Below are 26513 nucleotides of genomic sequence, written 5' to 3' on the forward strand. Positions count from 1 at the left end.
CTAATGTACAGGGATTAATATCCATGGGAAAAAACATCCCCAAAGCATCACTGAATCAAAGCAAGAGATGCAGTTCCTGCTGATCAACTAAAACAGCTCAACCATTGATCTAAGCTGTCTGGGGAACCCCCCCTGAGCACTGTTGGGTGAAAAAAACAACTTGGATTAGGGAAATGGAGGGAATTAAGTCATCTGAAGAGTTTCCACCAACATGAACTGTCATCTAGAGCCACCAAAGCACAGACCCCATGGGAAGGTGCCCTGGAATGGCTTTCCAGGATGTCGGATCCCAGGGATCAGCTATGGAGATAGAGCGGGATGCATGAAGAGCAGGGCAGGGAGCGCCGCCAGAGGGCCGAGGTGAACAAGCAATGGGAGAGAGCAAAAAGGGAACTGGATTGAAAGGATAATATGCCACTATCTACTGTAAATTCTGCTGGGACTCATAAACCTGGTGTCCCCCACAAAGCAAGCCTAGCAAAGTCAGGCCACATGCAAAACACGAAGGAGACTATTGCTGTGTCACCAGCAACCCTGCCCATAAACCAGGCAATAGAGGAACCAGGGCTGTGTTCCCAAGAGAAGATGACAACTGCTCTAGCAGCAGATAGGACTTCTTGCAATCACTAAGCACATCTCAGCTAAGTTTCCCCTACTCCCATCTACTCAAGTGGTTTTGTTTTGCAAAGAAACACTTAATTAGTCACCAGGTCAGACACCAAGAATGTACCAGGAAAAGGTACTCACGTAGATGTGGATCAGATCTGCTTTCCAGCTTCCCAAGTTGTGATGGGCTTTGCATCACTTAGTCATGAAGCATCAAGAATGCAGCAGGGGAAGGAGGTGGGGGAAAAAAAAAGAAAAAAGCAAGGCTCTGCCCTTACAATTGCATGTGCTACTATTGAGCAAGATGCAAGGTGGTTTCTCCTCTCTTTCAGGCTTTTGTAGGAGTCAGTAATCAATTATTCTGACTACAAAAAGCTGAGCCTCCCTCAGGAGCCAATCCCCTGATGTGTCTCTTCTTCCTTGGGTTCCTGGGAACAGGTGGCTCAAAGGGTTCCCCATCACTGCTCCAGCCTTAAAATACAGGACTGCACCATGCCAAAGAAATAAAAAGATGAGATGGGAGACTGGTAATGGGAAATAAAAGAAAAGCTTGATTATTGTCCACATTTTAACATTTGAGTTATGCAGATGGCCAATAGCATATGGGATTTCAATTTGGGATTTAATAGAAGAAAAACTACCAGTGTGTTTCTCAGCCAGAGCAAGCAAAACAATCTGTGGGGTTTGTATTCTGCACTTGACACTCATTTTCTCTTTTTTTTTACCTCATAATCCTGGGTTTCACAAAGGTAACCACTGGCTGGGGAGTGAATATAAAGGCCTGATGGGGTGAATAAGTGCTGTTGGCATCACAGCATGGAATGCTGAGCCCCAGCTGTCAGCAGAGATGGCTGAGCATCCGTCAGGAGGATGCACACGGCTGCCCTGTCCTTGAAATGGTGACAGTGACAGAAAAGTACTGCTGAAAAATGATGACAGGCCAGGGTCAGAGAGGAGGAGAAATGCTTTGCTATTCCACTCCAGTAACTATTAGACCTGTCAATAGTGATCCGTCCAAATCTGACCACCCTCCTTCCCATTGCTCAGGTGATCAAACTGTGCCATCAGGTGATTCAAACCAAACAGAAAAACAAACAAGCATTATCATCACTTGTCATATTTATATTTTTTATTTTACTTTAAATTTTTATTAAAAAACAACCATTATTAAAAATGAATCATTTACTGGAAGGCTTCAGCCAGGGAGAAGTCTCATTTCAGTCTTGGGAACAAAATGCAGCACAGTTAAAACCCATAGGCATAAACAAAACCCAATAAAAACCAGAACAAAACAAAAACAAACAAACCCCCCCAAGTTCAAACCATAGCTTATAATTATGCAGTTTGCTCAGTGTCAATAGAGAGGCTTTTGTTAAAAAACTTCAATTCAGAATTTCATGGAAGACTTTTAAAACACAGAGGAAGAATGAAACACATGCTTGTTTTTAAAAAAAAAAAAAGAAATCCAGGAAAAAAAAATTGCTTGGGTAATGGTTAATTAATTCAACAAATTTACTTCCTCCAAAGCAATTGCTGTTTGTCCAGCCATACAGTTAGCCCGGGTAATGTATTTGCACAGAAAACTGAACATACACAATTCCCGCCAAGTCAATCTGGACAAAATCTCTCAATTCTAGCACTGGTTTGGAGGGGGTTTCAGTGAGATCACACCTGGCTTCCTGCTTTGGGAGCCTGGAGTTTGCAGTACCAGTAGGTACCACTGGGAGCCTGGAAAAGGGGCTTTAAATTCAGCCCCTTTTGGTCTCACCCAGTGAGACAGCACCAAGATGAGCTCTGAGCATCCCTCTGAGCTCCTGAACCAGGGCGGAATTAAGCACCTGCCCTCATAAGTGTTATACGTATCAAGCCAAAAACTGGGTATGTTAAAATCTGCAAATTAGTGACTACTTTAAAAAACAAAACAAAACCTACCCTCAGTCTGGGAACTTTAATGTCAAAACCAAATAAAAATGATCTTCAAATATATATATGTATGTATGGCTTTTCATTTTTCTTAACCATTTTACTGGGAACAAAAATAAATTTAAGGGTGATATTTGGTTTTTAAAAATTATTCTGTCCTTCTCTTTAGCTGTCAGCCAGAGCGGGTGGGATGGAGGTGCTGACTGTGGTTGCTCATGATGCTGCTCAGAATCCACCTGAGTTTTCCTTCATCCTCGCGAGTAACCGGGAGTAGACGGGTGCTGCAAGGAGAAAAGCAAGCTGGGTGGGACAGACACACAGCATCTCCCTGTCCCCTCCGCTCCTGGTTATGCTACATCTTGCTTGGAGCAAGACAACAGAGTAAACTTCTCTTTAAGGGAGAGGGATGTATGATGGAAATTAGAAACAAGGTAGAGAAGTTGTTTTACCTAGTCGAGGATTCCTCTGAGAAACCTGCATGGAAAGAAAATACAAGTTTGCATAAATACAACAAATCTCCAACCGCTCTAAGAACGGTTTTCATGTAAATATATTTATCTGTAGTCTCCAAAAACTATGCATAAATCACTCTTCATTATTGGAGGCTGACATATATATTACCATGTCAAGGTTCCATTCACAGGGTGCTGCAAACCATAGGCTTCACATTGCAAAATGTTTTACTTCTTATATAATTAAATCATGTAAGAAGAGAGGGTTGGTCATTCCATGAAACACAGACATGCTCACTCTCTTTGGAAATCAAAATCTGCACATGATATTATCTTCCAATCATTATTACCAAAGTGTAAGTTCAGTTGTTCTAGTGTGGGAGATTTGTCTTTTACCTTGGATAATGCAGATGCCTGTTTGAAGATTTCTAACGCGGGATCTGCAGGCTCGTCACCTCTTTCTTGTGGCTTTGAAGCTAAGGGTGGGACATAAATAGCACTGAAATACTCTGCAAAGCACACAGGCTGCTTCCTGCCAGTATTTTGGAGTATTTGGAGTATTTTCCATGTCAGTATGCATTGAAAATCCCATAACAGACTCATCCCCCTCAATAAACTAAAGCAATTGCCATGTGTCACCTCTCCCTCCCAAAGCAGCTCTGCCCTAATGGTATGGTTCTAGATGTTGCTAACCATGGACCTACCCTGAGGCTGCAAGACAGAGTTCACAGCATAAATCACACCATTCGTGGCCATGATATCACTTTCAGCAACAGGCTCCTTGTTGATATGTACTATGTTGTTTTTCTGTTCCAAAGAAGAAAAAACAACAACAACAAAAAAAAAAGAGTAGAAAATGAGAAACTTTTGTCATCAGTGGTTTCCAATTTTATTAAAAAAGCTCTCACTTTGCATTCATTCATTTACTGGATGGCCGTAGGCATTTTCACTCCTCTTGCCAATTAAGGAGAATATAAAAACAAATTATAGCCTGAGCATGGACTTTCTCAGTGTTCTGGCTGGGAAGGCTGTGCGATGGCATCAGAACAGCTCCACCAGCTCCCCCATGGCTGAGGAGATGACATCAGGAGAGGGCAGATCGGGACTGGACATGGGAAGAGTCTAGCACACAAGCTGGCCAACTCAATGCCCTTGGAAACACCAGCGTTTCCATTTTTGTCCTGCATTTTCTTCCTTATGCACAGAGTGGGTCTTGGGTGATTTACTGTCTGGATTTTTTTTTATACCCTCCATAAAAGATTCTACATTCTCTTAATGCAGTGCAGAATTTCTGAAATTAAATTATACATCTAAATAAATCCTGCTGTTAAGGGAGCCCATGCAGAGGTCATTTTTGTTACACCAAAAGAGATGTGTTAGCTGAATAAGCTATTAGTTTAATTTATTTAAGCTTTTTCCCCCACGACTTGGGGTTAAAATTATAACAGCTCCTGGAAATTATTTACAACTGGTCTTCTGGGGAGAAAGCTGAAAAAAGCCACACATTTCAAGACTTCCAGCCTCTTGGGTTTAACACATGGCAACAGTCCCTCTGTTCCAGCCCAGAAAACACTGTTCCATGGGTCTGTGCACCAATTTCGAAGAGGTTCCCACACCACCCAAATGAGCACAGACACACTTTGGTCCTCACCACAGACAGCTAAACACAGACCACAGCCCTGCTGACCACAAAACCCCATCCGAGGTGGCTCACCATGCTGACTTCCAGTTTATCTCCCTGCATGGACTTCAGCCTCACCAGGGCACCCACTGCACCGCTCACCAGGATCTCATCAGCCACGTGGAACTTGAGGATGTTGGCAAGCTCCTTGGCATTACCTGGGGGAAGAAAACTTTTCAATCTGCAAAACAGCATCAGCGCTTGCTTCCTGTATTCCATGTGCTGGAATGATACTACATGGAAAACACCATAATTTCCTCAAAGTGCAATGAAACAATGGAAAGTTGAAACGACCAGGTAGAAGGACCTTGGTTGGAGCTGGTTAGGACATTGAAGCCATTCCTGTCTGGACAGATCAGGATCCCAGTGACTCCAGAAGGACACTCTCCCAATGTTCCACTGTGGTATGTACCAAATCTGCCGTATACACAAAATCCCTATTTCTTGGTTTTCCAGTCCCTTCATTCTCTCACTGTGCACACTGTGAACCTGCTCCTGCTTCTGCTTTCACTTCCCAAGGAAATCTAGGGGGGAAAAAAGCCCTATGTGAAATAAGGAAGCAAATATATCACTCTGGTATTTGCAAATGTCAATACTTTTGCCAAAGCCAGTGTCACTTTGCAACAATCTTCACAGCCGGAACTGTAGGATTTTTGAGTAAGAAGGGGAAAAGTACAGGAGAAATGTCACTAATACCTTGCAGATTGGTGGCCCCATAGCCATCCCACTGAGTCTCTATTCATATAGTCATGCTTTGAAAAAGATCTTAGGAAGAAAAGGTGCTTCCCCTTTGCAATCTGTTTTTCCAGAAGAGGCAGTGATGGACACACATGGGCTTTCACTGGTAAAACCCCCAGACAGGTGATGGGGAACAGCTGGTGCAAGAGATGGTCTCTGTCTATGAAACCAGAGCAGCCCCTTCAGCAAGGGGGACTTTTTGTTTCACTAACCATTTCTGAATACACTGTGAGCTTTTTTTCCATTACAGTTTTCCTAGGGTGGCCACAGTTCACACTGCACGTCCTCACCAGCATGATTCACTTCTTCATCAGAAGCATAAGCTAAATATTTGTGTGAAAAAACAAGAACATCTGAAGTGTCTGCATCTGGGTTACTTCATTCCTGCAGCCGTTTACAATAGCTACAAAACTGTTCTGAGATATTTATACGTGAAGCACTAGTCTGGTTATGCAGTCTGATATCACCAGTTCCTCATCCCTGCACTTAAAAGGATAACCAGCTACCATGGGTAGATGATTCTCAAATTATTATGTCAATGTTTGGTTGGGCTTTAATGATGAGAAGACGTTACACTCAAATACCTGACATTGTTTCCAACCACGGCTGATTTTTAACACGAACAAAAGAAAAGATTGTGCTGCTTATCAAGAAGAGTGTTATGAAACATTCCCATGTTTTTTTTTTCCACATCCAGCCTGCATGCCTGTGCTTTTCAGGATATTGGTCTTCATCTGTGCTAGACTGGAATATTTATTGTCTTCTCAGGATCAGACCAGACTTCCTGCTTTGTCCACATACACAGATGGAGCAACAGCTCTATCCTTTTACTACTTAAATTTAATGCAGTGTAACTTGGAGATGAATGTGGGCCATGGTTTCTATTTGCAAAACTTACTTTAGACACTCTGGTCTTATGTGATTGACAGCCAAATTCCCACTTCTTCCATCCCTGACTTGCAAGGCAGAGACCTCATTGGTTCCACGAGAAACACCTTAGAATTATCTTGCTTACACCAGCCAGCACAGCCAAATTAAAGTCATAGTAAGTTTGCAGCACACACTTGAATAATTTTGGTTACACTTGAATAATTTTGGTTGGAAAAGACATTTAAGATCGGAGTCCAACCATTAAACCAGCACTGCCAAGTCCACCTCTAAACCATGTCTCTAAGAACCTCATTTCCACATCTTTTAAACCCCTCCAGGGATGGTGACTCCACCACTGCCCTGGGCAGCCTGTTCCAGTGCTGGATAACCACTTCTGGGAAGACATTTTTCCTAATATCCAATCTAAACCTCCCCTGGAAGAACTTGAGGCCATATCTGCTGTGTTTAAATACAAACTCATGCCCACATGTTGTGTGAGAGTTCAGTGCCACTGTGCGTCCTTGGCCTTCTGCTGGATACGGCTTATCCAAATCAGTTGTGTAGGAAGCCCATGCTTCCAACAGACAGGGTCAAAGAACAGGATATGGCATAGAAATTTAGCCATTTCTCCCATATCATGCCAATAGCACCCAGCAGCCGTTCCTCCAAATACTGTAAAAATGCTCACCCATGAGTTTGTTCAGTTCCCCTTGGGGCATGGCTTGGAAAGCTTCGTTTGTTGGAGCGAACACCGTGAAGGTGCCTGGCCTGTTCAGGTTCTCTGTCAGACCTGCAGATTGGATTGCAGCCACCAACGTACTGCAAAACAAAGAGAAAATGCTTCACTATAAACTACTTTTATTAGTCTTTGAGCAATTGCATGTTGTGTTCAAAAGAGTTACAATTACAAAGAGGCTGCTGGGTTCCTGTAAATCAATTAACCAAAAAGTCAATTAGGTATGAAATGAGCCTGTGAGGTCCAGTCAGAACATCTGAGAAATGGCAAAGCAACCTGGAGATGCTGAATCCTTGGAGGCTGGGAGGCCTGGCCACAGTGGCTCTGATGGGCAGAGATGGCTTCGGAGACAGATTCTTACTATGTTAAGGGGGACCACACACTCTTGGCTCACAATTCATGGAAGGGTTATTTGAAGTCTCACTCCCCATAAGTTAGGGATGACACTATGGTTTTGGATGCTCTCTTGATGTTAAAAAAAAATACATATAGTCACGACTATGATGCATAACAAATAGAAACTGCTTTGGCAGCTCTTCTGCTCCTAGATAGCACTTAGGAAGAGTAGAAAGGTCACCTGAAGCGATGGTCTGCCTTGAGAACATCCATCACTGAGCCAGATGGTGGAGTCAACATTTTGTCCATGCTAAACAGTGTCCCAAACCTTCCTCTCTTGTCATGGGCAGCAATGCAGGCATTTTCAATGCAAAGGTTCTGAAAACAAAATTGAAGAAAAAAAAAAGACTTTATTAGCCTATGCTTCAAAAGATTTTTATACTTTCCATAATGCTCAGTTATAACTTTTACATGATAGCCATACCATTGCAGACAACAAACATCATTCAGCCATATATAGCACTGCACACTGCAGGGACTTACATTGCGGTACACAAAAACTCTCAATTCTTTGTCACCCAGAGTCTGTAGTTTCTGTCCATGGTAAAGATATTTTGAGGAGAGCTGATCTCTAACAATGTGGTTCAGAAGCAAGTTTTTCATGTTGCTGTCAACAGTGGGGAGTCCATCTGCAGGAAAAAGTATGGAAAGAACCAGTGATTCACTTAAAACAACTGCTGAGACACTAAAAAAGCCCAGATACAGAGTTTTACCCACACTAATTTTTAATTTTAAAGCTAGATGCCACTGCCTATAGCTGAGGCATTTGAGAGAGGATTTACATGCTTGTGCACTGAAACTTGGCTGAAATGTGGCCCACACTGATGCAAAAGAGGGATTTACTCCCCAGTTTACCTTTGAACACGTCATTCACTGGGGCAAGGAGGGTCACTTTCTCGCTGCCAGTTAGATGAGAACTGAGACCAGCTTGTCTGAAAAGGTCTGTAGACTTGGAAACTTCAGATTCTTGTGCCAACTCAAACAGGGTCTTAGCTGAAAAGAAAAGCAATGCATAGTGACCTTGCGTTAAAGGCAATCCACCCATTGCTACAAAATATCTAGACCCTCTAAATCCAGTATTTCCTTGGCAAAAAAGAAAAATAGACAAAAGAAAGGCAATAGAAAGATGCAGAGAGGCATCAGTACCTGAGTCTGGGATCAGCAGCTCATTAACAAAATGTACAACGCCATTGGTAGCCAGGATGTCCTTGTTGGCAATTATGGGCTTCCCATTGAGGGTCAGCTCTTCTCCACTGCAGCCCACGTCCAAGGTGGTTCCTTCCAGAGTCTCCATTGTCAGGCCAGCGATGATGGCCTCAGCACACATGGCTGACTTCAGGATGTGATGGTTCAGCAGGTCTGTAGGAGAAGCAAGTGTCTTAGTGAGCTGGAACAATCAACTATAAAATTACTGCAGCTTTTAGGGATCCTGTTCAAGGGCAAGGGCCTCCTGTAGAGCATAGTATGGGACTCCACTCCAAAAGATGCGCAGTCATTTTAAATTGTGCTGGTTTTAATTCACCAGCCTGGGAAACTAAGTGCTTAAAAAAGTAATTTTTATACACCTTTTTCAACTTCAATAGGTTTTGTGTGGTTATTTGACTCATTTGTCAGGGGGAGTTACACTGATTAGATACTGGTTTTCTTGCATTTTGCTGGATTGATAGAAATCACCATCGCATACAGGAGTGCTAAAGGAAAACTCAGAAAAGAGACTGCTTCAACTCCCTCCTCCACATCTGGATACCACTCCCTCTGCCATGCCAACATGTCCACCACATCTACATCCAAAGAAGTCTGGTCTGTCCAGTTTAACAAGCTGGAATCTGTCAAATGTGTTTACTGCAGCTGTTGTTAGAGTGTATCAAGGAGCCGTTCAGATGCCCTTGAGAAGGATTCAAAGAACTTCAAAATACTCTTCAGACTCTCCATGGGCTCAGTAAACAAGCACTTACCCCTCAGGGCTTCTGGGTCCCCCAGGATCCTGTTCAGTGTTTCTCGTGGGATCTTCTCAAAGGCTTCGTTGGTTGGAGCCAAGAGTGTGTACTGGCCTTCGCTTTCCAGCAAGCTGTTGAGGTCAGAGGCAGCCACAGCAGCCTGCGGAGAAATAAGGAGAGAGGGTAAAACACAGTCAGCCAGAATACAAAGGTCAGCAACTTTGTCCAGGCACACACTAAGGGCCAGATTTATTAAGGCTTTTATAATTTCAGAGGACTTACAAAAAAAACCTGAATAGCTTCTTTCAGCACTTTGGTCCCTTTAAAAATTTGACCTGGCCCCGTGGTTCTCTCGTGCTCCAGAAACTTGAGTACAAGAGCCCTTTTTTGGCAAGGCTGAGAGCTGGTTCAAATACCCTGATCTGCCTGGAAAGGGTCACAGTAGTTCGAGTGAATATCTCAGATCAGAACCTACAACCAGATAACTGCAAAACCCCTGTGCTTTTTAAGTTATTCCTTTACTTGGCAAATATCATGGCAAATAAATTTGTGGCTATCAGTCCCAAACAGTTAATCAGGCTAAGACTCCCACTGAAGAGTGAGGAGACAGACTCAGTCCACATCTCTTTACTGACAACAATAGCCGAGTGACAATTATTCTCATAAAAACTCACTTGTGCTGATACCAAAGAATTCTCTTCCTAAAGCAAAATAAGCCATATTGGTACAAGGATTTTATCAGCAGCTTTAGGGTCACAGCACCCAGGCACTAGCGAGCTCTTGATGACAACTCACTGGGAGTGGGATGACTGAACATCTTTAAGGATCCCCAGAGCACACATTGGCTGGACTCACCCGAAGTGTTTCCAGGCTCTCCTCAGTCTCAATGATATGCTGAATGCTGTTTGTAGTGGTGGCGATGACTTTGTCGATGACATGAACCACTCCGTTGGTGGCATGGTGGTCAGCTTTCAGCAGCCTGGCACAGTTCACAGTCACAATCTGCAGAGGGAAAGAGCCACGGGACATTATGTGAAGAAGGTAAAGCAGCCTCTGCTGTTTCTCAAATGTAGCAAGTGCTATAATATTGAATTAGCAGAGCAGAAATGTGGTTTCCCAAAAAAACACACACAAAGAATGAGAATGATCTTTCAGGCATGTTTGAAACATTTCATGTTTAAAGAGGTTTCAAAATAATCAGTGTTTTTGTCTACCCTGAATCATCAAGGATACTAAGAAAATATGCAAGAACCAACAAGCATATCATTACATAGTGATGTGGGCAACTTCCCTCCAACAGCATCAATGAAACTAGTTGCTTATAAATATTCTTTTCAAGCTCCTTCTAAATACGTATCCTAAATCCATAGCTGTCAACCTAAGCATTACAGGGTCCTGAAAGCCCAAAGACAATGTAGAAGGGGCAACACAGCAGAAAAGCAAACCCACTCTGGGTAGGTTGAATACAAATGTCTTACCCCGTTGGGATAGTGGTGAATCTGGATAGGCAGGTCCTGGTACATTGAGTTAAGTGTAGTCCCATGTTTCAGATCATCTGTGAGGACACGTTTATTCACCATGTGGTAGCGCAAGGCATTGAGCAGCTCAATGTTGACGTTACTGACTAAGGAATCCAAAGTTTCCTGAAAATCAGAAAAAATCATTTTTCGGTGCTGAGTGCAATTAAGCCAGTTGTTAGAGAGAGCCAGGAGGTCTGGCTGTATCCAAGGTGTGTGTGTGTGTTATTAAGTGATCTATTCAGCCTTAAGCCATCTGTGCAAATTAAGAGCTCTAACTTTTGTAAATCTTTATCTTTTGCTTTACGACAGCAGCTAGCAGCTCTAGAATGCCCCATCCTTGGCAGATGAAGGGATGATGGCAGCAAGCTTCAGTGTGGGATCACTGCATCAAAACGAGCAGTAAGGCAACAAAAGGCATCACTCAGGGCCAAGGACAAATATACCAGGAGACCTTCCCCAACAGCATCATCCCTGCAAGAAGCTTTGCTGGTGCAGGTTTGGGATAGAGGCTTGGTAGTGGGGAAAGCCAAAAAGATGTCCCCTCCCTGCCCCAGTAGTTGTTCCTATATATTTTTTTTTCATATATATATATATATATTTTTATATATATATATATATATATATATATATACACACGAACAAGTGATTTAAATGGCATGTAACTGGATAGGGGTTGTACAATCAGGACTCGCCCTTGTTCACAGAGATGCTCCACTAGGGTGGGAGCACCAGCAGGACAGTGGTGACAATTTCAGGAGTGGAAATTCAGCAAGACACTGAGTGAGAAAATCAAAACCAATGTAAGGGAAATTTATATGTAACTGGGCATCAGAGCACACCGATGCACAAAGCCTGTAGGTTTACAGAGGCTCCAGTTGGGACTGGCTACTTGTGCAAATTATTAAGAACAACTAGACTGGTAAAGGTCAACAAGAAAAAACAAAAGAGATGGAAAAAAAAAAAAAAAGTCACTTGCTGCAGGTCTTGATGCAATTTGTAATGGTAGGAGGTAGGGAAACCTGACTGAGGTGATTTCTACATCCACCCACTGGAGAGCATCCACATCTCTCTGGTGTTTCAGAAACAAAGCTCTGGAGTTGATGGACCAGCACAGTGATTCTCATCATAGATATTCATAGACCTTCCCATGTCAGGACTGTGTCTGTTCTGCTAAATGGGGCTGGATCCAGACCTGTGCAGAGGTGGATCTCCACTAGGAAAAAGCCAGAGGAAGAGGAGAAAGAAGAGTAATTAAATCTTACAGCAGACAAGGATGCCCAGGCCTCGTTACTTGGGGCAAAAATTGTAAAACTTCCAGGTCCTTCAATTTCTGGTCGTAGGTTAGACCGGTCGGAATAGAGCTGTGTGGTGGCAGACCCGACGACTCCCAGGGTTTCATAGATGTTTGAAAGTGGCAGCGCTGAAAAAAGAGAAGGTTTGTTCCCAGCACAACATCACTCATCCTTCCCTGCACCAAGCTGAATTAAAGGAGAGCTACCGGTGAAAATGCTTGGGGAAATGAAGCACATCAGGGAACTCAGATCTGTTCATTAATTAGATAATAAATAATCATAGTCTGACAGCTCCAGCCTCAATTACAGGAGTGCAATCCAGGATCTACTGCATCTCTGCAGGTTTAAATGGAGTTACTCTGGGTTTATATGGAGGCAAGCAAAGATATTAATTGCTTTCGCCCAACCCTTGTGTGTAGTCAGGTTTTTGGTCCTCGGGGCCGGCAGCTCACTGCTGCTCTCCCAGCCACATCAGCCCACGTGGTATACTGGGCGGCATCAAACTTTTGTGTAAGGAAGCATTCAGAAAGCAAAAGCAGGCTGTGTCTTTCTTCAATAAACCCAGTTAATTCCCTCTCAATCCCCACCAGTGACTGAACTGTATTTTCTCCTAAATGCAATTTCACTAACCTTGTGCTTGCCAAAATAAAAATGAGCAGAGATTGGCAGAACTGTGCGCTACTCTATCATTCCTTTGTATTTCCAATACAGCTATATTACTTGTTGTAATATGTAGCTCCCTATGGCCCTCCCATGCTTGATTAAGTTTAATTATATCCAAGGTTTTAAGTTGTCTGGAACATTTTGCATGCTTTGGAGCTAATCTGGCACTCAGCTGGTGCTCTGCTGAGTCCATTTTTGACTTGCTCATGGTGATATTGTGCATAAATTGCAAAAAAAATCAAATCCACTTTGAGTAATTCTATAACATTTCCCTTTACTAGGCAGCTGTATAATTTTAAGAAGTTTGAAAAATGTCAAAAGTATTTTTACCAGCTGGGCAGCCTTTTTCTCCAGGAACCTTTTCATATCCAGGACAGCACTCATAACTGATTACTCTGGAATAAGAGATGGATACGGCAGATTAACTGATGGCATCTCACTGCTTTTCCTCTGTTGGCTATAGATCTGTGTCCATCTATATTTGGTGATGTATCTAAGCAGATTCTTCATTAGAAATATAGACTTGAACAAAACTCAAACCACAATTTTTATCTCCTTCAAGGCTTCATGTTGCAAATTTCTCCACCAAACAAAAGCAGTCAATTTCTTTTCAAAACCACACTTTCCAGGAGACTTTGTGTGAATAGTGGATGGAAACCAATGTCGTGGTCCCAACAGATAACCTATGCAAGACACTGTAAGTGTTGGTTCATTTGGGCGCATTCCCCATGGCATTTAGGGACCTCCCCAGCTGACCGCTGCTGTTGCATCTGATCACTGTGAAGGCAACACACTGCAACTCCTCTGCAGCTGCTTTACCGAACCAGCCAAGCGTTTCCCCTTCATTTCACCCCTTTCTTGTCCACCAGCAGAAATTCTTTGCTTACTTATGGCAAAATCCACAAGACAGACCTGGAAGGGAAGGAGCATCCCTGGTCTTGGATGCGCGGGCATAAGGGCTTGGGATAAACCCAGCAAGGACAAACTTCACCGGTGGTAGCATGTGCACCCACGGGCACCCTGGGCAGTACCACAGCACAAACACCTTTGCTAACCCTGGGTACGTCCATTCGAGCACCCTCAGTGGAGCATTTTCTTCTGGCTAGCAGCAAGCTGCTGCTCCAATTAAGCACTGTCCCTCAGTAAAACCAAAGGGGCCAGAGACCAGGTCCTGGGGACTCGGGTCCATCCTGCAGATTTGCAGACCCTAAATAAGCAAGAAAGAATGCCTGAATGCTGTGTCCATCATCTGCAGCTCAGTGGGAAACAAAAGTCATCTGATTATCAAAGCCAGTCATTTGAGTGAACATGTTCTGATATTTACAGGGAAAAGAAACAAAATGATCATTCCAGAAGGTGCTCGTTTATTTTTCACAGGGGGTTCTTTCACCTATTGCTCTTACACTTGGTGTGACAGGAGCAAAGCTGTCTGATTGATGGGCTAAGACAGAGAGGGAATAGGTGTTCCTCCCAAAGACGAGAGTTTCCTCTGAGCTCCCAGATGGATTCATGACAATTAGGATGCTGTATCACCGAGCCTCAGCACACTCGCTCAGAGAGAAAGGAAAATCCTCAAGCTTCAGATATTTGTCATAATTTTAACATTGTTAACAAACCGTGGAAATGCCTGGGGTTTGAGAGGGAATTCTTCAAGGTAATTAAGAGCCAGTAAGTGAAACAAATACCTGCTTTTCTGTGACAGAAGCAAATAAATTCTGTGTCATGGTTTCCTAAGAGAATTACAAAGCAAACCCAGACTGATTGTCTAGACATTATATATTCCATGTGGGAAAGAGTTTGCCTAAAGCAATCCCTTCCTTTAACTACTGGAGATCTTAACACCCTGCTGCTCCACTTTCCCCAGCCCCTCTGTCTCATGTTCATTAGAAACACACACTTTCTCCCCCCACCACTTCCCTCCCCTACCTCCAATTTTTCTTTTTTTCCCCATAGAAACTAAATCCAGTCTAGACAGTTCCCTTGATTCAGACCTGTAATCAAAGACGAAGAGCTGATTAAAGAGAAATCATTCCAAAGTTCAGCATAAATAATTCCTGAGTGCTGGCGTAGGCTTTAAAAGGCTTATTTATAGATCGATTGGAGATTAACGAGCTGTGAAGAAGGGGCAGGACACCGATGCACGCAGCCTGCAGCGTGGGGCTCAGGGCTGCCCCAACAGCCAGGAGGGGAGGGCACCGAGAAGGGATGGAGGGACCACACCATCTGCTTTTCAGCAAGTTCATGGGTATCTCCACCACCACCCCACAAGGGAAGCAAATGGCAAGAAGCACCAAGGCCAGTAATGAGGCCAGCTCCACCTGTGCAGGGGCTTCTTCAAGCCCCCTGTCTCACTCACCCACTGAAGGTGGCCTACCAGCATCATCTGCTACGCATCTTGCAGACCAGCATTTTGAGTTAAGTACCAGAAAACTCCAAAGGGCCAGGTGAACATAGAGGTGCTCAGCCCAGTGTTCACACCTACTACAGCCAGAGATGGGGACTGTAAAAACCACCTTCAGTCATTTGCCCTTCTGTGGCTGGTGGACTTGGTGGAAGCACAAGACCACCCAGACCACCCAAAGGCACATGGGCACTGTTGAAGGGGTCACTCCAGGCTGGGCACAGGCCATCATAGAATTGTTTAGGTTGGAAAAGACCTTTAAGATCATTGAGCTCAATCATCAACATGACACTCCCAAGTTTACCTCTAAACCATGTGCCTATGAAACTCATCTCTGCATCTGTTCAACCCCTCCAGAGATGGTGACTCCACCACAGCCATGGGCAGCCTGTTCCAATGCCCAACAACCCTTTCTGGGAAGATGGTCCTGCAGACACCTCCAGGTCTTAGGGGGGAGCAGTACAGCCATGGCTGAAGGCTGCCCTGCCTTGCTTCCAGGACTCTGCATCTTGATGCTACAGTACACATCCATACGGGAGGAAGGCTGCTCCTTTGACATGTCCTCCTCCAGCTGGGTCAGAGCCACAGTCTGCTGTAAGGAGTATTTCTTTTACATGGCCAGGGGCAAACAGCTCATGGGAGAAAACACTGAACACTTGCAACCACTGCGCCGTGTGGCAGGTTCTGCACAAAAGCTTTTGGAATTGCCATGTCCAGCCCCGTTTCTGGTGTCTGCTCTGCAGCTCCAGACCGCTACACCAGGAGACAGCGGGTGCCAGCGATGTGGGTTCAATTAGCAATGCCCTCCTACAAAGAGTATTTGTCATCCACTCCGCAGCGCCTCTGACCACAATTTCCTGACCTCCTCAGTGAGGAATTCTGAGCCAAATCTATAGCTTTTCAGCCTCTGGTTTTGAAACACTGTATTTCTTAAATGTCTATCTGTGTCTGACTCCAGAAGCAAGCTCCCTGGCTTTTATTAGGCATTGTTTCACCGCTGTTGCATTCTCAGGATCTGAAATTAAATTTTAAGTGCATTTTTCAAGGTAATAAAAATAAGCTTAGGCATATATTAGTGAATAAAGATCCATTTGTAATAATTTCCTGTAATAAAACCCATATGTTTTGTTTTTGTAAAGTAAGTGCCAGAGAGTCTTTTTTTTCTCCTGAACTGAGGGAAGTACATCAGACAAGAAAAGGAAAGTTAATTTAAAAGTTAAAAAAAATGAATGTATTAAGGGGCAACTTACTGCCAGTAGTTATTCCTCAAAAAATATTCAAAAACCATGTTTATGTAAGTTGTCTTTTCATTCTCATGACAAAAAAGTGTATGGGGACATATTCAATCTCAACCCCAGTCCTGGAAGAATGAGTTCAGTGCATACAGAAGGTAGAAAAAAATACAAAAAACACAGGCCCAACTATGAGAATATACTCTAAATAAACTATTTCTTTGGCTTTGGAATAACCAGCAGTGGAAAATTACCTAATTACCAAAACAACCTTGTTTCAGTGCTCATTAAAATCAAAGCACTGTCAGGCTTCTTGCCAACTGTCTTATCTCACTTCATCAGCAAGTAACGCAATGATAAAAAATGTACATAAATCCTCTAATTTCTTCCTAACTATGTGAGCCAATACTTAAGCAAAGACAAGAAAAACAAAGAAAAAAAGTAGATAAGGAGGTAGGAGTCCTCTGCTGATGAACGAGTTGAAGTTTCCATCATGCTACAGCAGCAACTGAAAAGGATGCACCCAGAGAAAAGATTAAAGACCAGGCACATCCACTTTTTTCGAGCTGGTTTCCTTGCTGCTCCAGTCATTCTGTGTCTCATGACGCAAGATGTGACCATCCAAGAAGGAGTGAGGTTGTGCTACAGGCTTGCAGCAGCTTTTCTGCCTTCCTCACCCAGGGTTGAGTTTTTCTGCTCTGAGTCAGCCCTGCAGCAGCTCAGCTTTGCCCCTCTGCAGTACCTGGTCTCTCACTGACCTCCCTCCCTACTACCTCTTTGAAACAGTGCTCAGAGCAGGAAAAGAAAAGAAATCAAAGCAGTTTAACTGTCTTCCTAGACCCAGACATTTGCACCCAACTTGTTGCACCACTGACCCTTTCAGAAGAACAATGGATTCTCTACAGGGGATAACAACCAGGTCAAATGTAAAGTAGATGAGATGAGTCAAGTGTCTACAATCCCAGGACTATTCTTCTCATGAGAAAAACCTTTTAGGAAGAAGAGAGAAATGACCATGCTCATCTAGCTTCACAGCCCGCCCTGGGCTGATGGTGTAGATCCCCCTCCAATGGGAGGACCAAGCACACAGCTTCAGGAGAGGACTTCCGACTACAGACCCCAAGCAAAAGTTGGATCCACCCACTTATGCTGATGAACATGCCAAATCCTGACTCCTTCTGGGATTTAAAGGCTGCTGGTATTCGCAAAACCTCTCATGGATCAGCTCAGTCCCATACAACAGGCCAGTTTTGAGGGTTTGTGCTGAGCACCCACTGTTAACTGCGTCCACACACTCTCTTGGGTGCTGATGCACTGAGTCTGGCACAGCATCAGACCCTGACACGGCTTTAAGAATCTGACTGCTGTAGTGTAACACGTGTCCTTTGCAGCCCAAATGACTCCTGATTGCTTCCATACGCCAGGAATACCACGTCCAGTGGGAGCCATCACCAGCAAACGTTTGTAATCAGAGCTGTCCCAGGGTCCTCTGGAAAATGCGAGTCAAGGCATGTTCTGTTGTTCTGCACAAGCTCTGCTAAAGGACAAAGTAGGGCCCGGGCTCAAAAATGACTAGGAAAAGAGAAGATGACAATAAGACCCATTGTTGAGATGATGCAAAGTGAAGAACAGTGAGCAAATTCTGCATATAATGGGAATATTATCTCACAGGTTAACAGGCAGGTTAAAACTGTGTAAGCTTTTCTTTCAGCAATGCGTCATTGGTTTAGACCCTTGGGTAAAAGCAGAGAAAGTGAGGTTAGAAAAAACTGACCCCTTCTGCTCAAATGAAATCGTAAAATACTGCCAGATGCCAGTTGTTCCACTTCTTTCTGGAGATAAGTGGGTGAGTTTGTTTCTGCCAAATACAGCTGTACGCTTGGGTTACGTGAGGTTAGTTTCCCTTTTGCTTCAGAGCTGAAGAAATCTGTGGCTGGATGGCTTTGCCTTTCTGTGACTATAAAAGAAAGCAATCCCACATCCACAGCTGAGTCATGTTTTCTTTGGAGACCTACTAAGCTACTCTGTTATCAGAAGAGGCAATGACAATACCATATTGCCATGCCATAATCTTGTCCATTTTACATCAAAAAAGCCACCACTTGGCCAAGATGAGAGCCTGACCTCTAATCACCCAAATTAAGTCTTTCCAGATTTGGTGGTTTTGTAGAATTAAGGGGGGGAGTGGGGGGCATTGTTTGTTTGGTTTTGCAATATTGCCTCTCCTTTTTTTTTTTTTTTTTGGTTCTGTAAAGAGAACTGGACATAAAGAAAACCACTGTATATGCTCTCTCTATGGTATATCCTGCAATATATCCTTCTGAAGTACAGCATTTTCCTCTTTTAGACAAATTCATGGGTAGTACAATGAAAGGCCAAAAGCCACTCACAGTGACAACTCCTGTTTTGCATCCCTTCTCACAATACCAACACCAGACACATGAAATGAATCCCCATGATCAGCCAGCACAGCTAAACCAATGCAGGCAACCAAAATAAAAGCAATACAGATTACCAGACTTCAAGATCTCAAAGTCTGCTGTTGTCTACAGACACAGAAGTTATTTATTCTGCAGTAAAGAACAGCATGTTCCTATGGATCTAATCATAATTCACATCAGACCATATCAGAAACACACGAGAGGACTTTGTGCTGTTTGTTCTTCTTGACCTTGTGGATCCAGGACCAGACCTGGCCCACAGCCCTGTTCCCCACAGCCAGCACCTTTGCACTGACATTGAGTAACATGGTAGTATGTGCTAAAGTCTGGGCCAGCAAATGTGTCTGAAAGCCCAGTTTGGCCTACACCAAGGAAAAAGATTCCCCACTCCTGATCTACAGCCTGGCAGATAGTCAAGCTCACATATCCTTAATTATCTGCTGACTACATCTTTCAAAAGAATGTCCCGAGGCTGCTCACACAGATACTTTATGCAACAGCTACTTGAATATTATTGTTTGCAATTTTAAACGGGGAACTGGCCTGCAAGTCTAATTACCTTTCCTGGTGGAGTCATCAGAGAGTGTTGGCTAAGACTGACACCTCTTTTGCCTTATTTCTGTTTTTCCTTCCAAAGCAAACACGTGTAGATGAATTTTATGTCCTCTCTAATATCCGTCAGCTCTGGATTGCCTTTTTTTTTTTTCTTTAGCTATGCACGTAGAGAGACACGGCTAAGTACTAGAAAACATCTGGTACACACTTCATTACGGCATTGAGAGCTCTATAAGTATATATAGAAATGCAATTAGAATAAACCATCAGGGTTTGTATTTACATAGTACTTTCCATTCTTAGCATCTAAGTGTTTTAGGATCATGTTTGCAAATTGAGAAAAAAGCAAATATTTCTTAGGGAGTAAAAGGCTAGACCAATTCTTAACACACATAGACGTTAAGCCCACACCATGGGCTCTGACATCCCACGTCTGTCACACCATCTGCTTCTCCTACCCAGCACCCACCTCCACAACAGGGTCTTTGGGGAGACCCTGACCAGAGCTCAGGTACTTACGTGGACTTCCCGCAGATCTTTCTCTGGTACCACTGCTTGCAGTTGGTGAAGTATTTTCTGTTCGTGCCGATCAGCTTCTGCACTGCGCACACATTGGGGCTACAGGTAATGAGAAAGCAGAAGAGGGTCCTGTAAGCCTCCCTCCTGTTGGTGCTGAACCCCAATGCGGAGCCAGACCTGACCTGACAGCACCCAAAAAGCTCTGCTGGTGTTGTGAGGGAGGAAACTTCGAGAGCTGTAAGTCAACTTGCTCAATTTGAGCGTATAATAACTACCATGAAGTGGAAGAAGCAATGAAAGAGATCTCTCTTCACTCTGTCAGGGTATCTTTTCTTCATTGAATTTTTTCCATGTTGAACCTCTCACCAAAACATAAAGAAATTAAGTTAAAAGTAATACTTTGGTCAGTATTTCCATGGTGAACAGCTACTTCCAATTTGGGATCCCAGGTAAAAACCTGATAAAGTTATGCAACACTTCAATTCCTTCAAAACAATCCACATTATTTTGTCATTTAAGACCTAAAAGCAGACAGGTATTCATCAGCCTATAGACTGACTTGCACCAAAACCAGAACATGTGCTTTTGCTGTATGTCAGACTCAGCTGAATCTGGACATGGATGCTGAGCAGCTGATGAAGAAAATGAGCAGTGGCACTGCCCACTCCAGTTTCAACAGCACAGATTGAGGGTGGTTGTATCACCCCCAAAGGTACCGAAAGCTTCTTCTCAACCAGAAAAGCAGATGGTTGGTGTTACACATGTGATTAACCCCACTGAAAGCTGACTGTAGCCCTTCAGCTTTCTAAGAAGTGGTATCACTGTGAGCAAAGACATGGTCACACAGGAGCTGGGAGTTTCCTCGCTGCTGGTTTGGCCAGCACAGCATTTCCCTGCTCAGCCTGGCTCACCAGCTCTGCGGTTTGTGGCCAGCAGCCTTGGCCAGGGATGTGGACAATGCACAGTCAATGCATGAGATCTGATTTATGGATCTCAATTGTGAGGCCACCGACTTGTCTCTGGTCTTGAGCCAGAGCTGTAGCAAACGCCCAAGCAAGCTGAGCATGCTCAGCTTAACTGAGACTGGATTCCCAACACCAACACCATGTCCCAGTTGCAGCAGCAGCACCAAAAGTATGTACGGTATTAGCTGCCAAGCAGATGGAGGGAACACAAATAATTAATCAAAATACATAAACCATTACTTCAGCCCATCAGAAGTGCTCTGCACTGTCCAAGGCAGAGTTTTCATTTGCACAAATTAAACTCCTGATGGAGTCTGGAGATGCTGTTGTAAAAGTCTTGTTGATCTGTTTAGGAAAACAGACAGCAGCCTGTTTCACACTGGGTTGACTGAGACATTGCTTTCTTGCCTACCAAAATTAATAAAAGAGGAGTTTGGAGCCCAACCACCAAGTCTTCCTGAGGCCACACTTGCTTTTCACTGGCACCCCAAATTCATCTCTCCAAAACAGATCAGTCTGACCATCATTAGGGTCAATTAACATGAATTAACATGAGGGTCTTCTATACGTTGCCTAACTCCAGCACCAGTCTTGGCTGGAGCTTGGCTTGTCTTCAATGAGTCTTTGTTGACATGGCTGACGCAGGGTCCTGCAGAGGCAGGATCTGACCCTTAATGGTCCTGACATCTTCACCCTGCCCTGAGGGGAAGGTGAGAGCCCGTGGGACCTGGGGGACTTAGGCTCACCTTTTCCCTTGTTACTGCCATATCCAGTAATGGTAGTTTGATTCTGCATGAAAGCATTTAATTACCTTCCTATATTTAAGGCGAGGGACAAAGAGAAATAATCTACTGCAAAAAAGTCAGAAATCACAAAGCCAGACTTTCAGCTGGTGCAAGCTGGCCCAGGCTCAGTAATTTCCACACCAAATCATCGCTTAGAGAGACGTCTGTGCTCTCTGACTCAGCCCACCTCGGCTACCCTGGCCCCGCCAGGCCGAAATATGGTTCCAATTACATCGAAATTCCAAACCTTGCCTCAATTTCAGTGTCTGGCTAACGGCAGTGGACAATCCCTCTAATATTTGTCTTGACAAGCCTGGCTACTGAAGGACTTGTTTGATCATTTTCCCCAGATCCCTGGGAGCAGCCTGCCAAGAAAACCCTTGTGCCTTCAGGACAGCATTGAACCCAACACTGCCTTGCTCCCTCCTCCCTGCCCGGGACTGTGGCTCCACAGGGCTGCTGCTCCCTCCCTGATTTATCAGAGAAAACTTCTTCCCAGTTATTCTTCAGTGTGGAAAAATCCCCCCCCAGGGCCGTGTTATCAATGATTCCCACAGACAGGCTGTAGTAGCGGCTCCCTGCCGTGCGTGTTCTGGTCCTCTGCCCAGTCTGGCTTAAAATGAATTTGTCAACACTCTCCCCTCTCCTCGTTGGAGTTCATCACCTCTGCCATGCCGTTCCCAGCCAGCCGCGCTGACTCGAGGATAAAACTGCCTATTGTTCCCCTTCAGCTGAAGCCTTCCACTTGGCAGGCAGCAGCTGGGAGATGCTGGTGCAGGGTTTGCCCTTCAGAAAGAGGCAGAGAAGAGCAGGACCTACCATATGGTCCCAGCTACCTGCCGTGACTGCACCCGTGAAGCTCCCCAGCACCGTGCAGTGCCCACAAAGCCAGGTGGGTTTTGAGGAGAGAGCTCCTAGGTTGTCATCTTCAAATATTAGTGTTCCTTCTATACTCCTCAGCTCCCCTCCCAGACTCGAGCTGATTCACTTTAAAAAAAGTTAATTAAGACGTACAAGTTTTGCTGCAGGGCCAAGCTCTGCCACCCAACTTGCTCCCGGCTCAATAGAAGCATTGATGATGTGTGGGGATGCTCACAGCATAAAGAGTGGCAGCCCTGGTTGCACATCCCTCCTAAGCTCCCTCCTGCAAGCAAAACAACACGCCTTACATCCATGGGGCTGGTTTTGTGTTGCTGTATCCGTCTGGCACGTCATTAATCAATGTTCAAAATTCAGTTGATGTTTAAAAATTGGCTTGGTATAAATTTCTCTCTCCATCAGAAAGGGACCAGTGAGCAAAGTGCTGTGGCTGGATTTATCTAAGGATAACTTCACTTTGTCTGGAAACCCTGGTGTGCCAATTCCTTGTGTGTCCCTAACACCTCAGGCACCAGCATGGACCACAGTCACATTGCCCTGCGCCTCTATTGATTATACAGGGAGTAACAGGCTTCTCTCTGCAGAGTGCACTGAGTTATGCCAGGACTGCACTGTAACTTACTGAGTCTGAGCAAACATCTGGCTCAAGGCTATCAGCAGAACTGGATATTTACTTAGTTTCAGATCATGTAGAGATAAAGAACCAGGCTCACTGTATTTGTATGCATATCACTGTAATTCTTTAATTATTGAGATTTTACAAATAGACATCAGCTCAGAATTTGTCTTTTGGATTCTGTACCTGATCAGACACAGAAAGAGCATACCCCGTTTCTTAAATACTGACCTGGATCCCCGCCAGCTAATGTATAGAATGGTAATATTTAAGTCTCGGAGTTTTTAAAAAACATTTCATGACCCTGCTTTCAGCAATCCATTTAAGTAGAAGCTACAGTTCCATTAACGACAAAAACCAGCTGAAACATTTGTCATCCTTTCACCCATCCTAATTTCCACTACATTTTAAAAACTGTTTCTCAAGAAAACTTTCAAGACTTACTGGGCGATCCAGCCAAAGAGTAGATTGGTGCTTACTCCACAGAGATACTCCTCTACCATTGAACGAATTTTCTTTCTTTTTCTATAAATTTATGAAAAGGAGAATTCCTTCCCCAAAATGTTTAACCATTCAAAATCTGGGATTTATTTTTTTCCCCTTTTTCCATAATGGGGATAGAGTGATAAAGAATCACTGTGTAGTCTAAAATGACATCTGCAACATTAAGCATCCTAAAAGAAAGGACTAAAGTCATCCAAAGAAGAAAGAAAAAGTTGTTATCCGAGGATGAAAGTCCTTAACCCCGGAAGAAAGAAACAGTCGTTATCCCAGGAAGAAAGCAACCGCCGGAGTTTTCCCCGAGTGCTGGGCCGAGCTGCTAGTAGCCGGCCCCGGGCTCGCCGGCGCCTCCGCACCCGCGCAAAGAACCGGACGGTGCCCGGCAACCGGCGAGAGGGCAACTGAGCTGCCAGCCGCTGCGGGGCCGCCGCTTCCCACCGAGATTTGTACAAATATAAGGGAAAAACAGTTTTTTCCCTGGGGAGGTGCGCACACGGAGATCCGCCCTCCCGCCGCGCTTACCCGTGCTGCCGGCCGCGGAGCCGGCTGTGCTGCAGGACCTGCTGGTACGGGGACTTGGCGGCGGCGGCGAAGCCCAGCGCCAGCGCCAGCAGCAGCGGTAGCGGCGGCTGCGCCATGGCCGGGAGGCGGCGGGACGGGCCGGGACGGGCCGGCGGCGGCCGCACGCCCCGTTAAATGCGGCGGCGGCAGCGCGGGGGCGGGGAGCGGTGGCGCGGCCCCGCGGGGGGAGCGGAGCCGCCGCCCGGCCCGGCCCGGCCGGAGGGGCAGGGAGGGGACAAGGGGCCGGCCCCCTGGAAGGGCATCCATCCCTCCGTCCGTCCGCCCACCCACCCGTCTATCCATCCATCCGTCCCTTGGTCCACCCGTCCACCCATCCATCCGTCCCTTGGTCCACCCGTCCATCCCTCCATCCGTAACTTGGTCCATCCGTGCCCCACAGCCCCACAGCTGCGGGAGCAGAAAGCGGCCAGGAGCGTTCTCCACCCACCCTTCCAGTTCAGCATTTTGTCCACAATTGCTTTTTCTTCTGCACTTTTTCCCCTCCATCCCCTCCCCAGGCAGGACTCAGAGCGGGGTGGCTGGACTCACTCCGGGGGTCCCATCGATCTCAACCCCTCTGTGATCATCACGCCCCAGCGAGTTTTGCTGTCTGCCATCTGGCCAGCCCAGCCCTGCTCCACTGCCTGTTTGAATGTCACCCCGTGCTTGCGGCCATGCTTGGCACCCTCTCAGTGCGTGCTGGTGTCACCCTGGCTCCCCGGGGGCCTCCTGTGTCAGGAGTCACACATGGTGAGAGGTTTCTGTTGTTTTTTTAGACTGACACAGAGCAATAAGGCTGTCACCAGTGTGTCCCCTTGGCCAGGTTGCTCGTGTTGTGTACAGCTCTGGGGTGAAGCCCAGGGGTGAGTTTTGTAGTGAGCAACATGCCACCCCATTGCTCTGAAGGGTGACAGACACAAAGCTGCGGGCCCATCATGGCTGGTGGGACAAGTCCCCACAAGCCAGCCTGGCCCTGAAGCCACCTCTGGCATCGCAGTTGTCCTAACAGCTGGCGTGGGAAACCTCCACTCCAGCCAAGGGCAGCGTGGTGTTTGTAAAGGTAATGGCAGCAGAGAAGTCAAACCCTCACATGAGGCTGTCACTGTGCTAATCACTGCAGGATTCCCAGGAAAGAGGCTGTGCAGAAGTCCTAAAGAGGCGACATAGTGGACAAATGACAAACAACTGAGGTGCCTAAATCCTTCTAAGAAGAAGGGGTGCCTTGTGGCAGCTTGACCTCACAGACAGACTTCTGCAAAGCCCTCATGTGGCTTCGCAGACTGAGGGGTGGCCATGAGGAGCAGCTGCTCAACAAAGGATGGGAATTGTGATGTATCCAGCAAAGAGCCACTGAGCCAAACAGAAGTCATCTTCAGCAATAACAAACAATTTGTATTTGCAAAGACTTTTTTTTTTTTTCCCCACAGTAAATAAATCTGATCAGAGTAAACAGTATTAGTGCTTCTTGGATAAAATCCACAAAACCATTCCTCAGTTGTGTTTCTTCTCCCCGGGGAGTGCCTCACTGCTGTCTCCATCTGAGTAGGTAAACTGTGAAGTCTTACCTGCAAAAGCTCATGACTACAGCCTAAAAGACAGGAAATGGAGGTTTCAGGTCTTACTGAGAAAAAGGGGAGGTTTTGAACCCTCTTAGGTACCACCTGACACAAGCCTCTCTCAGCTGCAGCTCTATAAAATGGAGTTACTTTATGAGTGCCTCCAGCACTCTGTTTAAAAGGGAGGAGTGATCTACACTCTCCCCAAAAAGGGGTGACTTGGTTCCATGGCTCTGGGGAAAGATTTAGGGCTGTGAAGCCTGATCTGATGGATGTGCATTTTTCCAGGTCAGAGTTAGAACCTTTGGCCCCAGAAGAGAAAGCGCCTTAAAATTTACTCCTCCTCCACCAGCCATGGTAATTTATTGTCAGGGAAAGGCTTAAAGTTCCAAAAAAGTGAAATGAAAAGAGGAGGGAGATCACAGCAAAGTCATTGCCAACTGCTGAGTCCTCTGGCAACAGCAGTCGGTTGCTATTTCTCTGCAACAGTGAAACTCCCATGTGGTGGCAGAGCCAGGCACCTGGATTTGGGCTTCTGCCTTGACTTCCCAGGCTGGTGTTTCAGGAGTTGCAAGGTCCCTCTCATTCGCACAGCTGGTTTACAGACCCGTGAGCCTCTCTCCTGGATGTTTCCAAGGAGCAGGAGCCCCAGACCCTCAGAAGAGCATCTTTCCCAGGAGCACAGGGC

The 26513-nt window shown here is 45.2% G+C and overlaps 1 protein-coding gene across 1 annotated transcript; it reads right to left on the reverse strand.

Moving 5' to 3' along the window:
• Positions 1-1717: 1717 nt before the first annotated feature.
• On the reverse strand, positions 1718-24423 carry TGFBI (transforming growth factor beta induced). Its single transcript, XM_065029945.1, has 17 exons — positions 24231-24423; positions 19963-20061; positions 13145-13209; positions 12122-12279; positions 10818-10982; positions 10195-10341; positions 9358-9499; positions 8549-8761; positions 8258-8395; positions 7886-8031; positions 7584-7720; positions 6959-7089; positions 4696-4820; positions 3686-3788; positions 3378-3457; positions 2979-3003; positions 1718-2810 (listed from the first exon to the last, which is right to left on the reverse strand). Exons 1-17 carry the CDS (start codon positions 24344-24346, stop codon positions 2755-2757), a joined length of 2046 nt encoding a protein of 681 aa, XP_064886017.1. The 5' UTR covers positions 24347-24423; the 3' UTR covers positions 1718-2754.
• Positions 24424-26513: the final 2090 nt, after the last annotated feature.

The sequence above is a fragment of the Columba livia genome, chromosome 14 (assembly GCF_036013475.1).
Source record: "Columba livia isolate bColLiv1 breed racing homer chromosome 14, bColLiv1.pat.W.v2, whole genome shotgun sequence".
NCBI classification, from domain to species: Eukaryota; Metazoa; Chordata; class Aves; order Columbiformes; family Columbidae; genus Columba; species Columba livia.